The sequence below is a fragment of the Pseudophryne corroboree genome, chromosome 6 (genome assembly GCF_028390025.1).
Source record: "Pseudophryne corroboree isolate aPseCor3 chromosome 6, aPseCor3.hap2, whole genome shotgun sequence".
Taxonomy (NCBI): Eukaryota; Metazoa; Chordata; class Amphibia; order Anura; family Myobatrachidae; genus Pseudophryne; species Pseudophryne corroboree.
In genome coordinates this window covers 551,263,997-551,286,511 of record NC_086449.1, presented here as the reverse complement: position 1 = coordinate 551,286,511, position 22,515 = coordinate 551,263,997, and the positions used below count along the sequence as shown (strand labels likewise).

At 44.2% G+C, this 22,515-nt stretch overlaps 1 protein-coding gene across 12 annotated transcripts in view; it reads right to left on the bottom strand.

The window, feature by feature from the left end:
• The window catches only part of PPFIA2 (PTPRF interacting protein alpha 2), a 656,694-nt gene that overhangs the window by 150,782 nt on the left and 483,397 nt on the right, over positions 1 to 22,515 (bottom strand). For all 12 annotated transcript variants that reach the window (XM_063927696.1, XM_063927698.1, XM_063927701.1 and 9 more), the window contains 3 exons: positions 16,983 to 17,114; positions 9,548 to 9,610; positions 9,268 to 9,359 (listed from right to left, as the gene is read on the bottom strand). In XM_063927696.1, the coding sequence (XP_063783766.1) occupies positions 9,268 to 9,359; positions 9,548 to 9,610; positions 16,983 to 17,114 (287 nt within the window). The remainder of the gene's footprint in view (positions 1 to 9,267; positions 9,360 to 9,547; positions 9,611 to 16,982; positions 17,115 to 22,515) is intronic.

Genomic DNA, 22,515 nt, shown 5'->3' with positions numbered 1-22,515 from the left:
GTTCTTTATTGCATGCTAAATTCACATGGTCTGCAAATTATTACTCTACTGTCCTGCTGGTGCTCCTGACCTGCTGTATAGCAGCGAGACATAATTTATAGACAGCACTCTTGGGGAGATGTATCAAGCCTTGGAGAGAGATAAAGTGGAAATGTCCAAAGCACCCAATCATCTTCTGTCACTTATCCAGCACAGTGCATTAAATGATACCTCTAGTTAAAAGCATCATTTGCTTTGTGCAAATACCCAACTTTATCTCTCTCCGCGGCTTGATACATCTCCCAGAAAATATCATGTCTCCTTTTCACTTAATTAACAAGTTAAATTAAAAATTAACAATGTCTTTTTCTTGGAAACAGGGTAAGAAATTCCCAGTATAAGATAATGTTAAAAAGGGTTTCTTTCCATCTTCCGATAACTTTCTAATGGCTTGTCAATACCCTTCTGGTACATTTACTTTGATTTATCATTCACGTTTCTTCCATGCCAGTCAGGGGCAGATTGAGAACTTAATGTGGCCCTGGAAATATATGAAAAGTGGCCTCATGTAGGTTGGAGTAAGTCAGCTATAAGCGGGGCCCAACACAAACTGGGGGGTTAGCAAATTGTTAGCATTAGCCACAATGGTAGTAGGCATGGCCAATGCAGCATGGTGGCAGTCACAGCACCAGCAGAAGGATCCTGTCCCAGTAGGTGGAGATCACACCAGGGGGTGAGGTATTGCACTGGTAGGCAGCACACCAGGGTGACAAGTACACACATTGGGTGGAATTCAATTGTTTAAAAAGTCAGTTGGGTGTCTGTTTTTCCTGTCTATTAGATAGGAAAAAACAGACTCCCAACTGACTTTTCAAACAATTGAATTCCCCCCATTAAATGATTACTATTACTTAATCCAACCGCAGGGAATTCCAAAGATTAGCACCGATTTGGTAAAAGGTCATTATAAAATAGATCATTCTTATTGGGGTCTCTTCCATTGCTAAACACCCACTGGTCTCACATTTATCTTGCAGTGTAAAAGAAAAAGATAAATCACTATGCCTCTGTCTACCATTCCAGTGAAAGATATTCATTACAAGGAGCATCCCAGTGACCCCCAAACAATGCCCAAGGAGCATCCCAGTGACCACAATACAATGCCCATAGCAACCAACCAGGTTCTAGCTATAATTTTATAGAATATATTTAAGAAATGCTAGAAGCTCATTGGTTGCTATGGACAACAAACTCTTTAGAAGGTTTTCTACATCTCTCCCTTGGGTATTGCCGCAATGCCCAGCTGTGCACATATTGGGCACTTATGGTAGTGCCCAAATCTCAGGTTTTCTCCCTTCCATGTTGTAATGCTGGTAGGACAAGATGTGCCGTTGGAGCTCCTGAACTGGCATGGCTCTGTCCGGCTCAGGTTAGGCCAAAGATAAAAGAAAAAGTCATGTTACAGAACAGTGTTATTAGCTAATATGGGGAGATATTGGTTACACATATAGGACCTGATTCTGAGATTTACATCAATCTGTGATGTTTAATGATGTGCGCATGAGTGGGCACGCACTGCACACGCGCAGATCTGGTCCCGCGACATCCTGAGTAACCTCAGGGTTACTAGATGTCCTATGTACACGCAGATGATCCCGTGCTCTCCCTCCAGATGCAGCAGCGCATCACAGAATCCTGGGCTACTTTTTTACTTAATACACCTCATGTAGCTTTTGCATAATTCTGCACAACTGCAGAGGTGCCATTAGCGTCCACCTCTGAATCAGTCCCATAATTATATAGAGGCAGGGGCTTAACTAGAACATTGTGGGCTCCATAGCAACATTTTTATGGGCCCCCCCAACTCAGGTCTCCAGAGAGAGAATGGCAGCAGGGACATAGAGACAGAGAGAGTGCTGGCAGGGACAAAGAGAGAGGGTTCAGGCAAAGACATAGGGACAGCGATAAGCAGCAGGGATTTAGGGACAGAAAGAGGCAGCAGGGCATAGAAACAGAGAGGCAGCAGGGACATTGGGACAGATGTATTAACCTGGAGAAGGCTTAAGGAAGTGATAAACCAGTGATAAATGCAAGGTGATAAACGCACCAGCCAATCAGCTCCAATATGTAAATGAACAGTTAGGAGCTGATTGGCTGGTGCCTTTATCACCTTGCATTTATCACTGGATTATCACTTCTTTAAGCATTCTCCAGGTTAATACATCTGCCCTAGAGACAGATAGAGGGTCAGCAGGGACTTAGGGAGATGCAGTTGGGATGAAGAGAGAGGCAGCAGGGATGTAGGAACAGATTGAGGCAGCAGGAACATAGAGACAGAGAGAGTGGCAGCAGGGAAACAGAGACAAAGAGTGGCAGCAGGGACACAGAGAGAGAGAGAGAGAGAGAGAGAGAGAGAGAGAGTGCGGGCAAAGAGAGTAAGGCAGCAGGTACTTCGGGACAGAAAGAGTCAACAGGGACATAGAAACAGAGAGAGGCAGCTAGGACATAGTGACAGAGAGCCAGCAAGTACATAGGGACAGATAGAGAAGAAGCAGAGACGTAGGGACAGAGAGAGGCAAGCAGGGGTGTAGGGACAGAAAGAGAGGCAGCAGGGGTGAAAAAACAGAGAGAGGGGCAGCAGGGATGTAGGGACAGATAAGAGGTAATTGCAACATGCAATAAAAGAAAAATACAGAAAAAAATAATGAATAAATGAACAATGTCAACAATTCTGCATATATAATATATGCCCAGATAAAATACAAATAAAATCCCAAGTTTAAAGGAACCGATGACAGGCCGCTTCTGTTGCCATAACAACATGCATGCATCTATCCCAAATCCGGAAATACAAAGTGCCCGACACGTCACCAAGGAAGCAGGTGAGGAGGAAATGAAGCAGTTACAGTGCCATCTCCATGGGAATGGAAACGCAGTGATGAAGATTACGGAAGCATAAAAGATAGCAGCAGATAGACGCCGGGCCAGAATATGTGACCAATATCAAGTGACATCAGTGTTAATAGAAAAACACACTGTGGCCCTGGAGATGGGAACTGTTTATGGTCACATGATTTAGAGGAGATCTATGATTGGAGAGAGACCAGCCTCAGCAGTTACTGTATGTATTTTTCAGTAGGGGGAAGTGAAGGGATTGGATATTATGGGTATATAAGGATTGTTTGGAAGGACTAGCAACACTCAGTACCTTGAAAAAGACCCCAGAGGGGGTTGAAACGTGTTAGTGGGGATCAGGCAACTAGAGAGTGCAAGGAGGACATTACCTTAAGGAGCGGAGTGCCTGCAAGTCTACCCGGGATAGCGTATGGTGATATATCATCCTCCCTATGCATTTTTCGAACTGATTAAAACCCAGTTCCAAGATTTCTGGTAATTACCCATTTGCAATCACTGCCTGTCTGATACCATTCTTGAGTGTTGTGTACATGTACCTTTGGACTTATTTGATTGTATGATGTGTCCTTTTTTATCACAAAAAAAAAATGTATTATGCTATGTGGTTTTTTCACTCTTTCTTGCATGTACTGAAAAAATCAGAGACATCATTGAAAGAGGCATTTGGCACAGTACTGATAAAATTTCTATTGGAAAAAAATGAGGATTTTGGATTCTATGTTTTAAAGGGACAGTACACGTCATAAAGGAAAGTGACTATATTTGATCCTAGCGCCATCTGAGGAATCACTCACCTTTTACATTTCATTTCTCAAGAGAAAGCATGCCTTTTTGCAGATGACTCAATGGTATGCAACAGGGTAGACACACCGGGAGCGGTTTGTAGGAGGATCTAGGTAGACTGGTCAAGAATGTGGCAACTACAGTTTAATACCAAATCATGCACTTGAGTCTCATTAGCACAAAGGCTAAATAAAGAATTAACAGCACTATAATGGAAACTACTGAGGAGGTTTGGGACCAATATATATCAGGTCGAGTAACCCTTATCCAAAATGCTTGGGATCAGAAGCATTTTGGAAAATGGATTATACCGTATTTTGGAATATTTAAAAATTTTTGCCCCACTATAATGCCAGATACAAGTAATGCCCCCAGTATAGTGCCACTGCCATCCTCACCCAATCACCTACCCCCTGCCACCCTCACCCATTCACCTTCCCCCTCATCCGGTCACCTGCCCCCAGGGCTGCCATCAGGGGGGTACTGGGCGCACAGCATTCCTGGGCCCAGGCTCTCTGACAGTGAGAGGAGGGCCCGGGCAGCTCATGCCGCCGTCTGCCCACCGCCGCCACCCGTCCATCCACCACCGTGTTTTGTCCACCGGCAGTTAGGGTTGCCACCTCATCCCTTTAATTCTGGACACATATTAATTACACAGGTTCTGTGGCTGATTAAAACCAGGTGAAATGGAGTCCTGAAGTCAGCCAGCCACATAACCTGTTTAATTAATATGTGTCCAGAATTAAAGGGATGAGGTGGCAACCCTACCCGCAGTGCTCTATTGAAAATGTCCTTCCCAAGATTGTCGCCGCTTCAGAGGAGACAGTTATTAAAGATACTAGAGGGGGCCTCATACCTGTCTACTCTGAGGATGCAGCCATTTTTGGAAGGTCGTTTTCAGTAGTTTGAAAGCAGGCAGGCGCGAACAGCGCTGCGGCCCCCGCCTGGACATTAGAGTACTTGCATCTAGGTTAGGAGAGCGACCACCGGCTCTGTCCTTCCAGCAGCGCGATCTGCCCCCAGCTCCAGCCACCACAGACAGTATGGTCAGATCAGCAAGACAGAGGAGCTCAGAGTGCAGAGACACCCTGCCCCCGCTCACTGGCTGCCCCAACAGAAGGCCGACACCCTACTGTGGTAATGGCACTACTGTACTTTCTCCTACATCTGTGTGGTGTGTGTGTGTACAGTGTGCTGCTGTGTGAGTGTGTGTGTAAAGTGTGCTGCTGTGTGAGTGTGTGTGTGTACAGTGTGCTGCTGTGTGACAGGGACACTACTGAGTTGCCAGGAGCGGGGCCCGGTGATATAAGAGGCCGGGCAAGTGAGCAGAGCAGCATTGTGCTGCAGGTGAGATGCTGGGCGGGAGGTGATGGAGTTGCTCCCCTGCTCGCTGCTCTCGCTGGCCGTGCTATGTGTGCTGGGGGCCATGCTGCTGGCCTGTGCCGGGAGCCTCCTCCTCTCCTCAGCCTCAGTCTGCTGCTCCTGCAGCTCTCTGCTGATGTCCGGAGCCCGTTCCTGCCAGCGGTGCTGGTGCTGCTGCTGCTGGGGGAAAGGCGGCTGCTGAGCCGGCCCCTGGTCATCCTACGGAGCTCGGATGAGGTGGGCTACATCCCGGAGCCGGGTGGACACCTCTAACCTGGTCAACGTTCTGGCTCAATTTCCTGCCAACAGACCACATAAGGACCCCTGGCCAGAGGCCGCAAGTTTAACACCCCTGCTGTATAGTTATTAGCGACAGAAGGGGTGAGGGGTAGGAGACAGGGATGGTCCGGAGATGCTGGGTTTCAAAAAGGAGGGAAGCTGCTAGTAAGAGTAATTAAAACAGGTAATTGACAAGTGCCGCCAACAGTGCCCCCTACCTTGCAGCGCTATGTGCAGTGCCCCCTACACACACACACACACACACACACACACACACACACACACACACACACCTAGTTACGGCCCTGTGCACAGCTTAACACAGAATACAGGTTGAACCCAATGGGCATTTTGGCTCTTTTCAATCTCATTAACTATGTAACTACGTATGTAACTAAAATAAACATTTCAAATATAATATAAAACAGGAACATATTTTAATTGTCAAGTTAAAGTTGCATTGTGGTTTTATTGACTGATTCAGAGATGGACGGAGTTCACATAGTCGCTGTGTCTTTGCATACATTGGCTGTGTGATATACTGCTACTGCCATAGGAGGCATAGGGGTATATTTACTAAGGTCCCGATTTTGACCGAGATGCCGTTTTTTCTTCAAAGTGTCATCTCGGTAATTTACTAAGCAAAAATCACGGCAGTGATGAGGGCATTCGTAATATTTTGGAAGTCCTAGGAAAAAATCACGAAGCAATACACCATCGGTCAAATACGCCTGCAATTTGGTAGAAATCGGTAATTTACTAAAAAGTGCAAAACACAAACACTGCCGACAATAGCCAAACACTGCCGTGCTAAAATACAAAAATCGTGAAAAAGTGCTAAAAAAAAAACAGACCTGCTTTTTTATCCCGTGTTTGTATAGGCATGCACGGATCCATGAGATCCGTGCATGTTTTTCAGTGGGAAGGGGTGGGAAATGTTATAATTTTTCACAAAAAAAAATGCGTGGGGTCCCCCCTCCTAAACCAAACCAGCCTCGGGCTCTTTGAGCCGGCCCTGGTTGCAAAAATATGGGGGAAAAATTGACAGGGGTTCCCCCATATTTAAGCAACCAGCACCGGGCTCTGCGCCTGGTCCTGGTTCCAAAAATATGGGGGACAAAAAGCGTAGGGGTCCCCCGTATTTTTGAAACCAGCACCGGGCTCCACTAGCTGGACAGATAATGCCACAGCCGGGGGTCACTTTTATACAGTGCCTTGCGGCCGTGGCATCAAATATCCAACTAGTCACCCCTGGCCGGGGTACCCTGTGGGAGTGGGGACCCCTTCAATCAAGGGGTCCCCCAGCCACCCAAGGACCAGGGGTGAAGCCCGAGGCTGTCCCCCCCATCCAATGGGCTGCGAAAGGGGGGCTGATAGCCTTGGTTGAAAGTAATGAATATTGTTTTTAGTAGCAGTACTACAAGTCCCAGCAAGCCTCCCCCGCAAGCTGGTACTTGGAGAACCACAAGTGCCAGCATTCGGAGGAAAACCGGGCCCGCAGGTACCTGTAGTAGTACTACTACTAAAAAAATACCCCAATAAAGACAATACATACACACCTTGAAAGTATAACTTTAATGCATACATACACGCCACCATATACACATACTTACCTTATGTTCACACGAGGGTCGGTCCTCTTCTCCAGTAGAATCCATGGTGTACCTGTTGAAAAATTCCTACTCACCAAATCCAGTGTAGAGGGCTCCTCGGATAATCCATTTGTAATCCAAGTACTTGTAAAAATTAAAAAACGGGACACCCGACCACGAACTGAAAGGGGACCCATGTTTTCACATGGGAACCCTTTCCCCGAATGCCAGAAACCCCCTCTGACTGATGTCTAAGTGGGTTTCTTCAGCCAATCAGGGAGCGCCACGTTGTGGCACCCTCCTGATCGGCTGTGTGCTCCTGTACTGTCTGACAGGCGGCACACGGCAGTGTTACAATGTAGCGCCTATGCGCTCCATTGTAACCAATGGTGGGAACTTTGTGGTCAGCGGTGAGGTCACTTTCGGTCAACCGCTGACCTCAAAGTGGTCAGTGGTCAGCGGTGAGGTCACTTTCGGTCAACTGCTGACCTTAAAGTTCCCACCATTGGTTACAATGGAGCGCATAGGCGCTACATTGTAACACTGCCGTGTGCCGCCTGTCAGACAGTACAGGAGCACACAGCCGATCAGAAGGGTGCCACAACGTGGCGCTCCCTGATTGGCTGAAGAAACCCACTTCGACATCAGTCAGAGGGGGTTTCTGGCATTCGGGGAAAGGGGTCCCATGTGAAAACATGGGTCCCCTTTCAGTTCGTGGTCGGGTATCCCATTTTTTTATTTTTACAAGTACGTGGATTACAAATGGATTATCCGAGGAGCCCTCTACACTGGATTTGGTGAGTAGGATTTTTTCAACAGGTACACCATGGATTCTACTGGAGAAGAGGACCGACCCTTGTGTGAACATAAGGTAAGTATGTGTATATGGTGGTGTGTATGTATGCATTAAAGTTATACTTTCAAGGTGTGTGTGTATTGTCTTTATTGGGGTATTTTTTTAGTAGTAGTACTACTACAGGTACCAGTGGGCCCGGTTTTCCTCCGCATGCTGGTACTTGTGGTTCTCCAAGTACCAGCTTGCGGGGGAGGCTTGCTGGGACTTGTAGTACTGCTACTAAAAACAATATTCATTACTTTCAACCAAGGCTATCAGCCCCCCATCCGCAGCCCATTGGATGGGGGGGACAGCCTCGGGCTTCACCCCTGGCCCTTGGGTGGCTGGGGGGGACACCTTGATTGAAGGGGTCCCCACTCCCCCAGGGTACCCCGGCCAGGGGTGACTAGTTGGATATTTGATGCCACGGCCGCAAGGCACTGTATAAAAGTGACCCCCGGCTGTGGCATTATCTGTCCAGCTAGTGGAGCCCGGTGCTGGTTTCAAAAATACGGGGGACCCCTACGCTTTTTGTCCCCCGTATTTTTGGAACCAGGACCAGGCGCAGAGCCCGGTGCTGGTTGCTTAAATATGGGGGAACCCCTGTCAATTTTCCCCCCATAATTTTGCAACCAGGGCCGGCTCAAAGAGCCCGAGGCTGGTTTGGCTTAGGAGGGGGGACCCCACGCAATTTTTTTAAAAAGTTTAAACATTTTTTTTTTTTTTACAAGGTGCACAATGAAGCCCTGCACGGATCTCTCAGATCCGGCCGAGATTCATTGTATTAAAGTCGGCAGTGTTTTACAAGTCACTCACGTAAAACACTGCCTAAAAAAACGAATGACATCGACATCGGAAAAACCGAAAATGCAGAATACGGCAGCTTAGTAAATTAGTCGTAATCAATTCAAAAAGTTGCATATTTACACTTTCGATGTCATTCGTGATTGAACTTTGACCTCAAACGGGAAAATATGATTCTTAGTAAATTTACCCCATTGTGTGTAAACATAAGCCCCCTGTTGGCTTCCCTAACCTGCTGTTGAATCTGAAGATGCAGCATCAAATCATCTGCGTGAACATCGTTCATCTGATTCACCCTAAGGTTACTCAGGATGACTATGATTTTATGCAGCTGAAACCAGTGAAGCTTCATCCAAGGATACAGCCACTGGCTTCAGTACGCCAAGTAAATGGGACCGTCATGCCCCCGTTTTTTTACTGCATTACCCAGCGCTGCCCTGTTGCAGCTCCTAAACACAAATCGGCATATCAATTATGCTGCGGTGTTAAGGACATTGCGAGCGTCAAGTTTGTATGCCCAGGTCCATAACCTTTGGTTTGCATACAGTAAATATCTGAATTAGTCCCAGTGATGGAAAGGACAGAGTGGAACTTAATTTAAGTGCGATTAAGTTAAACCAAACATGTGCCACTAAAGATTGAAACATGGAGCTATTACTCTAGATAATATTTCCTTGAGACAACCAGATACCTGAAGCACTTATGTCTGCAACATACCTTGTTAATGTTGGTTCTAACAAAGATCCAGTGCGCAACCTCATCTGGTCAAGTTCAACTCTTAATTTTTCAATTTCTTCTGCTAGCCGTTCCTTAAGAAATAAATAAATACATGTAACTACGCATGTGTGCCATCGGTCAGCACATATATTACGTCATTGACACACATTTCCATTATAATAATATCATGATTGCGTTTCCAACATACTTACTATGACGTAAAACATATACTACACTGTCGGTTATCAGAAATATACAACACGCAGTAAGTCTGTTTTACCTTATCATGTAAACATTCTTCGAATTGTTTTCTGAAATTTTCTGAGTCCTGTAGTAAAATATTCTGCAACACAGAAAACAACACAATATTCCAAACCAAATTCTGGTACATGCGAACAGATACTGCACATACATACTGTAGATATTAATGTATGTTCTAACGCATTGGTATATTATTATCATTGCTAATCCTGCATTGTATTTAGCGTATGGTGTTGCTTTTTAAAGTACTGAAAAAGGTCATCATAGAAAGCACACACTGTATTGCTAAGAGATGGGTTCTCAAAGTAGACAAATATTCAGTTATTTTGCAGGCAGGATTTAAATCACCAATAATATTCCATTTAATGATCTTTTTTGTATTCTATATACCGTAATTGCAATTTTAAATCCCATGGACAAAACTTCAGGAGCTTTGGTTGCTATGAAAACCCACCACTGTATAAATATAGCCCACAGACCAATCGTGAAGAGTTATTAAAATATAAGGTGATGCTAAACAGAATAACACAAGTGAAATGAATGTCTTATCTTCTCCAACAATAATTAGTCAATATTTTATAAATACAATATTTAAATGCAGAAATATATTTTCCAGTATTATACTCATATTTTCACCTTTCAAATATGCCCTTGAATACAATAACTGTTCAAGACGGTTCCGATCAGTGTCGGGATTCCGGCGTCGGTATTTTGACAGCCGGGATACCAACCGCCGGGATCCTGACTGGATCCCATTTTAGACACATTTAGTATCTACAACATCCTCTCACTAGCACCACCTTGTTTTCTCTGTCCTATTTGTAGCTCCAATCTTGTGTTTGTCCCATCAGCATGAAGAAGGCACTAACCCTTCCTAGCGTCTCTCTACCCTTCCTAAATGGAATAGTACAGCACACAGTTCCATTAATTTCAGACGTTTGATTGCCATCAAATGTACAATAGGATCTTCTTGGAAGTAGGTGAAACTTCCTTTTGTATTGTCACTGGGCTGACTTCTGGGTCTCATTGCAAACCCTACTGCCACCTATCTCTTCTGATTTGTATCAAATGTACAGGATAACAGAGTCAAGTGCAGAGCTGGTGATGGCTAGATATCATTACGTGAAGCAATAAAGGACAGATTAATACCTTGGCCATCACCCAGTGACTTTATAGTCTGCAAAATATGTCCACATGAGGAATGTAGCACCTTCACATGTTGGTGTATTGTACAGAGGCTGAGCATCTGTATAGTGCACTTGTCCATACAGGCTCCATTCATTTTACTGAATGGCTAAGAGCACCTAGAACAGTGGGGTCCCAAACTTTTTTCAAGTCACAGTACCCTATTGTATCAGGATTTTGTTCACAGCACCCCTAGTCAAAACATTTCTTACGAATAAATTCTGTAAATATATTAAATACATTTTGCTTACATGTCATCCTTAGGGTCAGATATGTGGTGGTGGACAGGGTTGTGCTTCTGTTTGTCCACATATAATTGCCAGACACCAGCTCTGGTTTTGTCTATCACATAGACCATAAAGAATTTGATTTGGTCCTGGACCACCAACCTGTAGCACGCCTGCAAATACCCTGCGGAACCTCAGTTCATTCACCGACCTAGATGAATTAATCAATGGTGCAGCAATCTTAAAAGCATAATATTCCTGTACATGGATGTAAGGAGTGGTGACACAAGCTTCATAAATGTTCATTTTTCATGTGTTGTTCTACTGTATAAAAATACATGTACATCACAAGGACCAGAGATACCTTTCATCAGACATTACATCCATCTGGCACACTGATGGAGACATGTGAAATACATGGTATGTGCCACCAACATGGTAGAGAAATAGAATACATGATGAGAGTCATTGTTAAGAAGCATCCTTAGTGATGTTATCGGTTACATCTCTGGCTGTACTTTCTATAAAAGGCCACAGAAATGTGGAGCTCACTACAGGAAATTATTAAACGTTACTTACTGCACAAGTTGCATCATAGCAGTGGACCCAGTGCCAAGTGCCAGAAGCAGTATCATGGTTCCGCTATCCCATGGGCATATGTACTGTACTATTAGGTCAGATTGGTGTTGTGTATTATAGAATGAATCTGGATGGGCCAAAGTAGTGTATAATGCAGTTTTTAGCTCACAAAGACCCACAGTTATCAAAAGCTAGATTGTTGCCGCAGTTAATGCACTGAAGTGGCTAATAATTAGCAGTGACAGGACCACCATAGTACACCTCTAATGTATACTAAAGTCACCTTCTGCATACATACTAGTATGGTAGCATATATTAGGCAGTGTTCTGCTATGCTGCCACTGGAACGGAATTTATTGCGACCCTATAGTGTGCAATATTGGACTATATGTTCTGGACATAGTACTGTATTAGAAAAAAAGGCATTTTGTTTCCCCCAGCACACTGAATGATAACAGTAACCAGATGTAAATCCCACACAAAATTAGAATTCAGAGATCTTGGTTACATATATTTGCGCTAGGGACCCCAAATATACAGAGACGCCTTGATACGGCTTTGGGGCTTATTCATAAATTTGCGCAAATATATGTAACCAAGATCTCTGAATTCTAATTTTGCTGGGGGAAACAAAATGTCTTTTTTTCTAATACAGTTCTATGTCCAGAACATATAGTCCGATATTGCACACTATAGGGTCGCAATAAATTCAGTTCCAGTGGCAGCATAGCCATTATGGGGTTGCTCCAAGGTAGGTAGCTCTTAGGTTAGATATATTTAAGTAAGGTGCCATTATCATGTGGCTCCTTAATGGTAAATCATAGACCCAGATTGGGGTAATGGAGGTGTGAGGTGTGGCTGTGCTGGATGGCTTAAGTGTGGCATACCTTTACATTCTATTAACACACTAATTTCTTTAACACTATTTCTCCATTTTAATTACATCTCATTTTTGTATCACCTTTATATAGCTTCGGCTTCCTAACACTAAATCTATTAACACTATAGTTTTTTCACTGGTATGCTGCCCAGGGCTTTCTGGCTTATGCTGGTGTTTTGGTATGCCACACCCCAGAGCCGGATTAATGGGGGGGCTCCGGGGATAAGTACCCCGGGCCCCCATCAGAAAAGGGCCCCCCTCCACTCGCCGGAGATCAGATCTCTAATACGATCTGATCAGCGGCACTGGCCTGCAGGGTATTGCTCTCCCCTCCCGACTGCAGAGCTTAATGAGCGAGTGAGTGATGACTCAGCGCCGCACACGCAGGGGCCTGCCCTCACTGATGATTCTTTTGGGAAAGGAGAGACGAGACAGTGTGGAGCGCAGGCAGCTGTGTCAGTAACGCGCAGCTGCCTGCTCATCACACTGACAAAGAGGCTGGCTGGCTGACTGACTGTAGGGGGAGCTGTAGCGTCAGCCCCTCCTAGGCAGTTCCCGTGTGAGACCTGCTGACTCGGGGTGTTGTGTCTTCCGAAGCCGCTCTGCCTTGTGGAGACAGGTGTGTGTCTCGCGGTGGAAGGGGAATGGGGGAGAGGGGGGTCGATCTTTAATAAATTATGACAGCTTAATTTATTTTGTATGTGTGCTCTGTGGTTAATGTGTATGTGGTGTACTGTACTATGTATGCGTGTGTGTGTGCAATGCGCATGGTGAGAATATGTGTATACGCTGTGCTATGTATATGTATGTGTGTGTGTGTGTGTGTGGTGTGCAATGTATTTGTGTGCAATGTATGTGTGGTGTGCTGTGTGTGCAATGTGTATGTGTGTATGGTGTACTATGTACGTGTATAGTGTTCTATGTGTATGTGCAATGTGTAGGAGTATGGTGTGCTATATTTGTGGTATACTGTGTGTGCAGTGTGCTATGTATGTGTGTGTGGTGTGCTGTGTGTACAATGTGTATATATGTGGTGTACTACGTATGTGTGTCTGGGCAGCTAGAAAGTCAGTAAGTATGGTGTGCTATGTGCTATGTATGCGTGTACAATGTGTGTGTGCCATGTATGTGTCTGAAATGTGCATATGTGTGCAATGTGGAAACCCCCCCAGTAAATCCTGCGTTTGCCCCTGCAGCCGCCCAATAGGAGGAAGTCAAGCTGCAGCCTCAGGCTGAAAAGAGGAAGTTCCCTGGCAGCGTGTGGGGATTAGTGCTGGCGGGGTGCACTACAGAGAAGGAGAGAAACAAACAAGCTCCCACTCTCCTGTTATGTTTGTAAGTCAGGATATTTTTTTTAAGTTAGGCTTTAAATTTGAAGCTAGGCTGTGAGTTTTATCTATCTATCTATCTATCTATCTATCTATCTATCTATCTATCTATCTATCTATCTATCTATCTTATCTTATCTTATCTATCTATCTATCTTATAGGCCCTACACCAGAGATTTTCAACCTTTTACAACTCCCGGCACCCTGAACAGGATTTAAAAATTGCCAAGGCACACTCAAATATAATGGTGATGCATGATGCAGTTGCGTGTCCTAGGATGTCATGTCGCAGCTTCTCCATAGGTAACGCCTGAGCCATATCTGAGAAAGCCAGAAGAGCCCAACACTGCCTGGGCCCAAAATTAGAACTGGCTCTGCAACCACTAAACCCACCAGTATTGATCATTCCAGGGCCTCAGTAGCGGCAAAACACTGACGGGCCTGGCTCTGCTTCTATGGCGGCACACCTGGAGACTGCTCAGGGCACACCAGTGTGCCACGGCACCGTGGTTGAAAAATACTGCCCTACACACTTGCCGACATCAGTCACAGATATGAACGATCTCGTTCATAAATGAACGAGATACCGTTCATATCTTTGAGTGTGGAGGTTCCAGCGATGAATGATGCGCGGCCCCGCGCTCGTTCATCGCTGGTCCCCCGTCGGCTGAACATGCAGGCCAATATGGACGATCTCGTCCATATTTGCCTGCACTTCAATGCAGCCGGGTGACGGGGGAGTGAAGGAACTTCACTCCTACCGTCACTGCCCCCCCGCCGCCGGGTCGCCCGTCTGCCGTATCGGAGGTCGGGCAGCTCGGCGGCACATCGCAGAGTCTGTAGGGCCCATAAAACTTCTAAAGGACAGGGAACGGCACTCACAGGTCTCGCAGGACCTGTGAGTGCCGTTACCGGTCCTTTAGAAGTTCTATTATTGTTGGATGGCACCTGGGCAATTAACCTATGGTAAGGGAGTGCCGATCAACTTTGCACTGTATGTGTGTGTGTATATATGTGTGTGTGTATATATGTATGGGATCAGGTCAGGATCCCGGCAGTGCTCGGAACCCCGGCCACTGGAAACCTGAACGAGTGTTTGCTGGGCCACCGGAGAAGTAATCCATGGTGGTGGTGGGGGGGGGGGAGTTAGGGTCAGGCTGTGGAGAGGTGGCTAGGTTTAGGCTACGGGGAGGTTAGGTTTAGTTAAGGCACACCCGGGGAGGGTTATGGTTAGGCTGTGGGGGTGGTGGTGGTGGTGGTGGGGGGGGGGGGGGGGGTTAGGTTTAGGCTGCGTGAAGGTAAGGTTAGGTTTAGGCACACCCAGGGAGGGTTATGGTTAGGCTGCAGAGGTGGGGGAGGGTTAGCGGGGCATTGGGGAAAGGTAAGTATACTTACCTTGCCCCTGTCAGGATTTTCATCATTGGGATACCGCCGGCATATCAGACCAACCCATATGTATGTGTGTGTGTGTGTATGTGTAATGTGTATATAAGCGCGTGTGTGTGTATGTATATATGAAATAGGTAATTAACCCAAACTACCCGATACTCCCCTTAGTTCAAATGATACAGCATATATATATATATATATATATATATATATATATTATAATTTTACATTTACACCTTAGGGCCCCCCTGTCTTAAGTACCCCGGGCCCCCTGATGCCTTAATCCAGCTCTGCCACACCCTGCACCTAGATATAGCGCTAGGGACCCCAAATATACAGAGACGCCTTGATGCGGCTTTGGGGTTTATTCATACATTTGCGCAAATATATGTAACCGAGATCTCTGAATTCTAATTTTGTGTGGGATTTACATCTGGTTACTGTTATCATTCAGTGTGCTGGGGGAAACAAAATGCCTTTTTTTCTTACTTAGAAATACCGCTCCCTTTCAAGCACCTGAATGATATCACTAAGCTAATTGAGCATCTGTCACACTATATATGTACATAGTACTGTATAAGAAGAACAAGAATATTTTCACTAAACTATAATGGGTACTTGTATCTGAAATGCACATTACTGGTGTTACTCATTTGCAAAACGCTCATATTAGTGACAAATAGAGTACTAATACTGCATTACTGTAACAGTGATTACACACTTCAAACGATCATTGCTAATTGAAAAGGTAACCAATATAGGTGGTCAGAAAAAAGCCTACATTTTCAACTTTCATTGCTTTATATCCTTGTGGCAGTATCACCCGAGATAGCGCTGGAGAGCAGCATATTCTGTGTGGAGCACGAGGGATCTACCCACACAGAGAAGAAAAGGGAACTGGCTATTTCAAAGAACCCAGGTATGGCTGAAGCAGTGAAACAGGCTGGATGTCTGGGTTCAACCTGTGGGAAACAGAGATAACCTATACTGCACCTGTGAAGCTGTGGCAGTCAGCCCAGCCAGACAAAGACAAGGCCAGAGCCTGTGTTAGCCTGCAGGAAGCAGTACTGAGATTATATATGGGAGCAGTTGTCTCAACCCAAAGCCAGAGACCAGGCTGGAGCCTGTGTTACTCTGCAGGAAGCAGAGTGTAAAGGGGGGTACACATCACACCTACAGTTGTGTGCTGAGTGATCTATCACAGACCGCTCAGCACACATCTCTCCCCCCGCTCAGCACTCAGCGCGATGTGTGCTGAGCGAGATGGGGGAGGGGGGGGGGAACGGGGGGCCGCTCACTTCACACAGCACAGTGAGCGACCTGCTAGAATAAGCCTGCATGCAGGCTCAATTTAGCACCAGCAATAGCGATGCCCGAGGCCGTGCATCGCTATCGCTGGCGGGCACACACACAAAAGATCCGTGCTTAACTTCTAAGCAATCCAGTCAGATTGCTTAGATTTTAAGCACGGATCTCTCAGTGTGTACCCCCTTTAAGTTTTTTGTGAGAGACTTTATGTTTGCAGATTAGCTGTTCGCTTATAGTGAGGGCTCAAGAAGTAAGACAGTTGCCCTGAACGGGGGCTAGGTTATTTGTTGTTTTGTATCCGTTTATTTTTGCTGACATTAAAGCACTTTTAATTAATATATTTATTTACTGGAAAAGCTGTCTGTGTATCCGGATTTAACCCTTAGACATTGCACCAAATGCACCCCTCTAGCAAGCTAATTAGTCCACATCATTAAAGTCCTCTTACATTTTCATATATTGCAAGGAATATCTATACTGAGCACATCAATTAAGAAATGTCACACCATGTGCTGTATTAAATGACATATTGAGCAAAGCTGAACATCATTAGTTACCTTGTCTTCAAGGGCAGCCATTCTTTCCTTCAAGTGCAACTGCAGCCGTTCATTGGACTCTGTTAGAAGCCTATCCACTGTGTCAGAGAGCCTCTTGTTGTGCTCTTCATTCATTTTCTCTCTTTGTCGAGCCTATGCAATACAACAAAACTTGTAAGCTTTGATAAAATAAAAAGAGAAGAGTTTAGAGCACATGTGAAGCCTTGCAGTGTACAGTAGGTTAGTGAGTTCCAAAGGTGGGGGAATGGAAGCACAGGAGAAGTAAAACTTCCCACCTTAAAATTTACAAGTAAGACTACTGTCTCTGCAAGACACTTTCCATTTTCTATTCACTTACTACAACTTAACAACACCATATGGATACCCTCACATACTGTAACCCATTTAATTTAATAATGTGCTCTAAAACTGTAGAGCATACTTTAGATTTCATGACTTTTAGCAGTACAAAGTTGCATTTTTCATACTCAAGACAAAGTATAAAACTCTTTGCAAGTGATCATGTGTTACAAATAACTTGTAACAGTTCTGTGGATAGTGCAGAACAGATAGCTTCAGGAATAGAGTAATGTGACAGGGGTGAACGATTATACTCTGAAAAGTAAGAAGCTGTATACTGATAATTCAGAGATAAATCTGTATAATCTGACAAATAAATGGATTTAATTTTAGATCTTAAATAACAAAGAGGCCCGGTGTACATTTATTTAGAGTGCTAAAAGCAAATTTCTGAAAGCCTGTGTGTTTGTGTGCAGACGTGTTTTCTATTACGTGACTGTTCATATACTTTTATAATTATACATAAAGCATGTGAGTGTCTATTAGTTTTTATCTGACATGCAGTACTAATGTCATAACCATGACAGCCACCATGACCGCTTAAAAATTGTATTATCTATTTCTCACGATCAGAGGTGGAAAGTGGAAGGATGGGGGTAGGGGGAGGATCAGGGTGAATGACTAACAGAGCGACAGCAGTAATAACTAGAGAAAGAATGCAAGTTACCTTCCTCCTCTACTTCTCCCACCATGTACTGTATGTCATCTCATTCGCTCTCATTAGCCAGTGGAAGAGATGACGACAAGAGGGCGCAAAGCAATATACAAAAAAATCAGCAACATATAAGTGTAAGGAAAATGGATGTGTAATTAGTTGCATTAGTTGCATCTTGATGTTAAGTGGGTATATGAATCGGTATAGGTGGTGTCAGTTGACTTCCATAAGCATGTGCATTTGTTCATGAGCAGATACAGTGTCTTTAGTATTAATATTATCTTTTATTTGCATAGCATCACCTAGTGTTTATAGTGATGTCCAGGGAAAAATGAGATACACAATTAATGCAATCTGTGATTGGTATCGGTGATACCTGTGGCACCGACAGAAAGGTAAGTATTGTAAATGGGTACAGGGTGCACCGCCTTGACCCAGGCACTGGTTTGCACTGCACACCCTGCATACATTATAGACATGCCCATGTCTATCATATCACAAGCTATACTATAGCGTTCTACAGCATAATAGCGTGTGACACCTTATCACTTGTACAGTACTCTGCAAATGTTTTAGGCTGGTGTGGATAAAATGCTGCAAAGTAAAAATGCTTTCAAAAATAGAAATGTTAATAGTATTTCTATCAATTAACAAAAATGCAAAGTGAATGAACAGAAGATAAATCTAAATATCAATATTTGGTGTGGCCACCTTTTGCCTTCAAAGCATCATCAATTCTTCTAGTTACACTTGCACGCAGGTTTTAAAGGACCTCGACAGGGAGGTTATCCCAAACATCTTGGAGAACTAACCATAGATCTTCTGTGGACATAGGGTTGCTCAAATCCTTCTCTCTCTTCATTTAATCCCAGACAGACTTGATTATGTTGAGATAAGGGCTCTGTGGGGGCCATACCATCACTTTCAAGACTCATTGTTCTTCTTTACACTGAAGAGAGTTATCAATGACACTGGCTGTATGTTTGGGGTCGTTGTCCTGCTGCAGAATAAATTTGGAGCCTCCCTGATGGTATTGCATGATGGATAAGTACCTGCCTGTATTTCTCAGGATTGAGGACCCAATTAATCCTGACCAAATCCCCAACTTCATTTGCTGAAATGCAGCCACAAACTAGCAAGGAACCTCCACAATGCTTCACTGTTGCCTGCAGACACTCATTTTTGTACCGGTCTACAGCCCTTCAGCGAACAAACTGCCTTCTGTTGCAGCCATATATTTAAAATTTGGACTCCTCAATCCAGAGCACCTGCTGCTATTTTTCTGCTCCCCAGTTCCTATGTTTTCATGCATATTTGAGCTGCATGGTCTTTATTTCCACAATGAAGCTATAGATTTTTGGCCGCAATTCTTCCATCAAGACCACTCCTGCCTAGACTTCTCCAACAGTAGATGGGTGTACCTGGGTCACACAGGTTCCTGACAGTTCTGAGCTGCTGGCACTGCTGGACATTTTCCAATTTAGCAAGGGAATTAGCATGATATGCCTTTCATCTGATGCAGTGGTTCACCAAGCAAACCTAGTGCATCTATGGTCCTCAGCATTGCTCATTTCTTTGTGCTTCAATGCTGAGAAATACAGGCAGGTACTGTACTTATCCATCATGCAATACCATCAGGGAGGCGTCTGATTAGCTCCAAATTTATTCTGCAGCAGGACAACAAACCCAAACATACAGTCAATGTCATTAAGAATTATCTTCAGTGTGAAGAAGAACAAGGAGTCCCAGAAGTGATGATATGGCCACCACAGAGCCCTGAAATCAACATCGATTCTGTTTGTGATTATATGAAGAGACAGAAGATTTTGAGCAAGCCTACATCCACAGAAGATCTGTGGTTACTTCTCTAAGATATTTGGAACAACCTCCCTGCTGAGTTTCTTCAGAAACTGTGTGCAAGTGTACCTAGAAGAATTGATGCTGTTTTAAAGGCAAAGGGTGGTCACACCAAATATAGATTTGCTCTAGATTTCCCTTCTGTTCATTCACTTTGCACTTTGATAATTGATAAAAATAAACTATTAACACTTCTATTTTCCAAAGCATTCTTACTATGCAGCATTTTTTCCACACCTGTCTAAAGCTTTTGCACAGTACTGAATATTTCATGTAGCTCGAAACTAGTTATGCACAGAAATTAGGATTGTTAAATGAGGCATAATGTATATAACTGAGTGACAGTTAAAACAGTAGTACTCAATGAACAACTGTAAGATACGCTGACTGTGAGTACAATGGTGAAATGGATAAGCACAGGCAGAGAACAAGGGGTTGAAGTGCATGATAGCTTGCAATCTAGGAGACCAAGTAGTATAACTGGGAGATGAACTGGGAAGAGAGAAGGATTGTTTGAGGAGCGCTGAAGGGCTTCAATGAACAGCTGCGCTTTCAGGGCATGTTTGAAACAAGACAATCTGATAGGGCAGGGTAGTGAGTGCCAGAAGAGGAAATCAGGAAGGGAGAAGTCTTGAATGTGGGAGCCAGAAGAAGTTCACAGTCAAAGGAAGAAAAGAAAGGGGACGAGAGGAAGTTTTGTTTGAGAGGAGATGTAGGAAAGGGAGGGGTGATCAAGTTGTTTAAATTTTAGGGTAAGAAGGTTAAACTGGATTCTGTAGGGTAAGGGGAGTCAGTGAAGGATGTGGAGGAGAGGTCGAATAGTGAGGAGCAGCAATAGATGAGAAAGGTGGGAGATAGAAGAACAGAGAGTAAGAGTTGCAGTAGTCCAGGCAAGAGATGACAAGTGCATGAATAAGAGATTTGGTAGTCTCAAGGGTGAGGAAGGATTAAATTCTAGAGATATTATGGAACAGTAAGTGGCATGATATGGAGCTAGAATGAATGTGGGGGGAAGAAGCAGAGTGAGGAGACCAGGATGACCCCGTGCAGTGGGACAGAAGAGAATATGGTTTTGGCAACAGTAGGATAAGGTAAATGGATGCTGGTAGGGGAGTGTAGACATTCACTCAGTCATAGATATGCTGTGTTTCAAGGAGCTGATTAGTTCAATAAAAAAAGAGGACGTGTAGAGAAGAATAGAAGAGGCCAAAGACAGATCATTAGGGAATACCAACAGAAAGAGGGAGCGAGTGAGAGAGCAGTCAGAAAGAGGGTTTGAAGAATTAAATGGTGGTCATCTGTGACAGAAGTACCAGACAGGTCAAGAGAATAAGAATTCAAAAGTGACCATTATATTTAGTGGGGATAAGGTCATTAGTGACCTCTGTAAGATCAATTTCAGTTGCGTAAAGGGAGAGAGGGGTGGAATTGAAGGAAAGTGGACAGGTGTTGGAAGACGAGTTGGAAGAGGAGTCTGGAGGCAAAGGGAAGGTAAGAGATTGGGCTGTAGTTAGAGAGGAAGTCATGATTGAAAGTATTTACTTTTTTGCTAGTTAAGTTAAACATAATATCACATAATTCAACATAACAAATGTTTCAGTTACAGTACACACTTCAGCGTCTTCATAATATATGTAGGATATACGGAAGAAGTCATGCAAAGTTTGCATCTGAAATATTTGGTCACATACTTTCCAAGCTATGCTGATGACACTGCTATAGTGACACCTGTAATTCCTGTACATGGAATTCACTTATACGAACTGCAGAAAATTATTACTGAGCCCTATGGAGAAACATCATATGCAAGAATGTTACATGACAATACAGGACCGACCATATGGTGGTTACCATACAGTTTGTGAACCCTTCAGAATTTTCTATATTTCGGCTGAAATTTGGTCTAAAACTACCTCACATTTTCACACAAGTCCTAAAAGTAGATGAAGAGAACCAAATAAAATAAATAAGGCAAAACAATTAGATCTGCTTTTATTGAAGAAAATGATTCAATATCACATCTCTGAGTGGCAAAAGAATGTGAACCTTAAAATAAGCAGATATTTTGAAGATGAAATTACAGTCAGGTATTTTCTAGAGATGAGCGGATTCGGTTTTACTCGGTTTTACTCGGTTCTCAAAACCGAATCTTATTGGCTATCCAAAACACGTGACATCCGTGAGCCAATAAGATTCGGTTTTGAGAACCGAGTAAAACCGAGTAAAACCGAATCCGCTCATCTCTAGTATTTTCAATCTATGGGATGACAATCAGGTGTAAGTGGACAACCTGTCGTTTTAAAAGAACATGGATCTATTAAAGGGCGGTATCCTATTAGCAGTGGTACTTTCCCGCTGCTAATAGGATCGCGGGGGGGGGGGGGGGGGGGCGATCCTATTAGCTCCGATGCTGGCATCATTTTCTCCAGATGCCTAATTTATTAGGGATTATGCTTCTGGTGCCTCAGGCACCCGAATCATAATCCGCGATAATGGGCCGCCGGAGCCGTGAAAACACATGGGATCACACGAATGAGGGTCCAATGACCATGTCCATGACCATGTCCATTTTTATCAGCTAAAAGAGCTTCGGGGCTAATAGAATACCACCCAAAGTGTGATGTTTAGGCCAAGTTTCAGCAGATGTATAGAAAATTAGAAAAGGTTTCACAAACTTTCAAG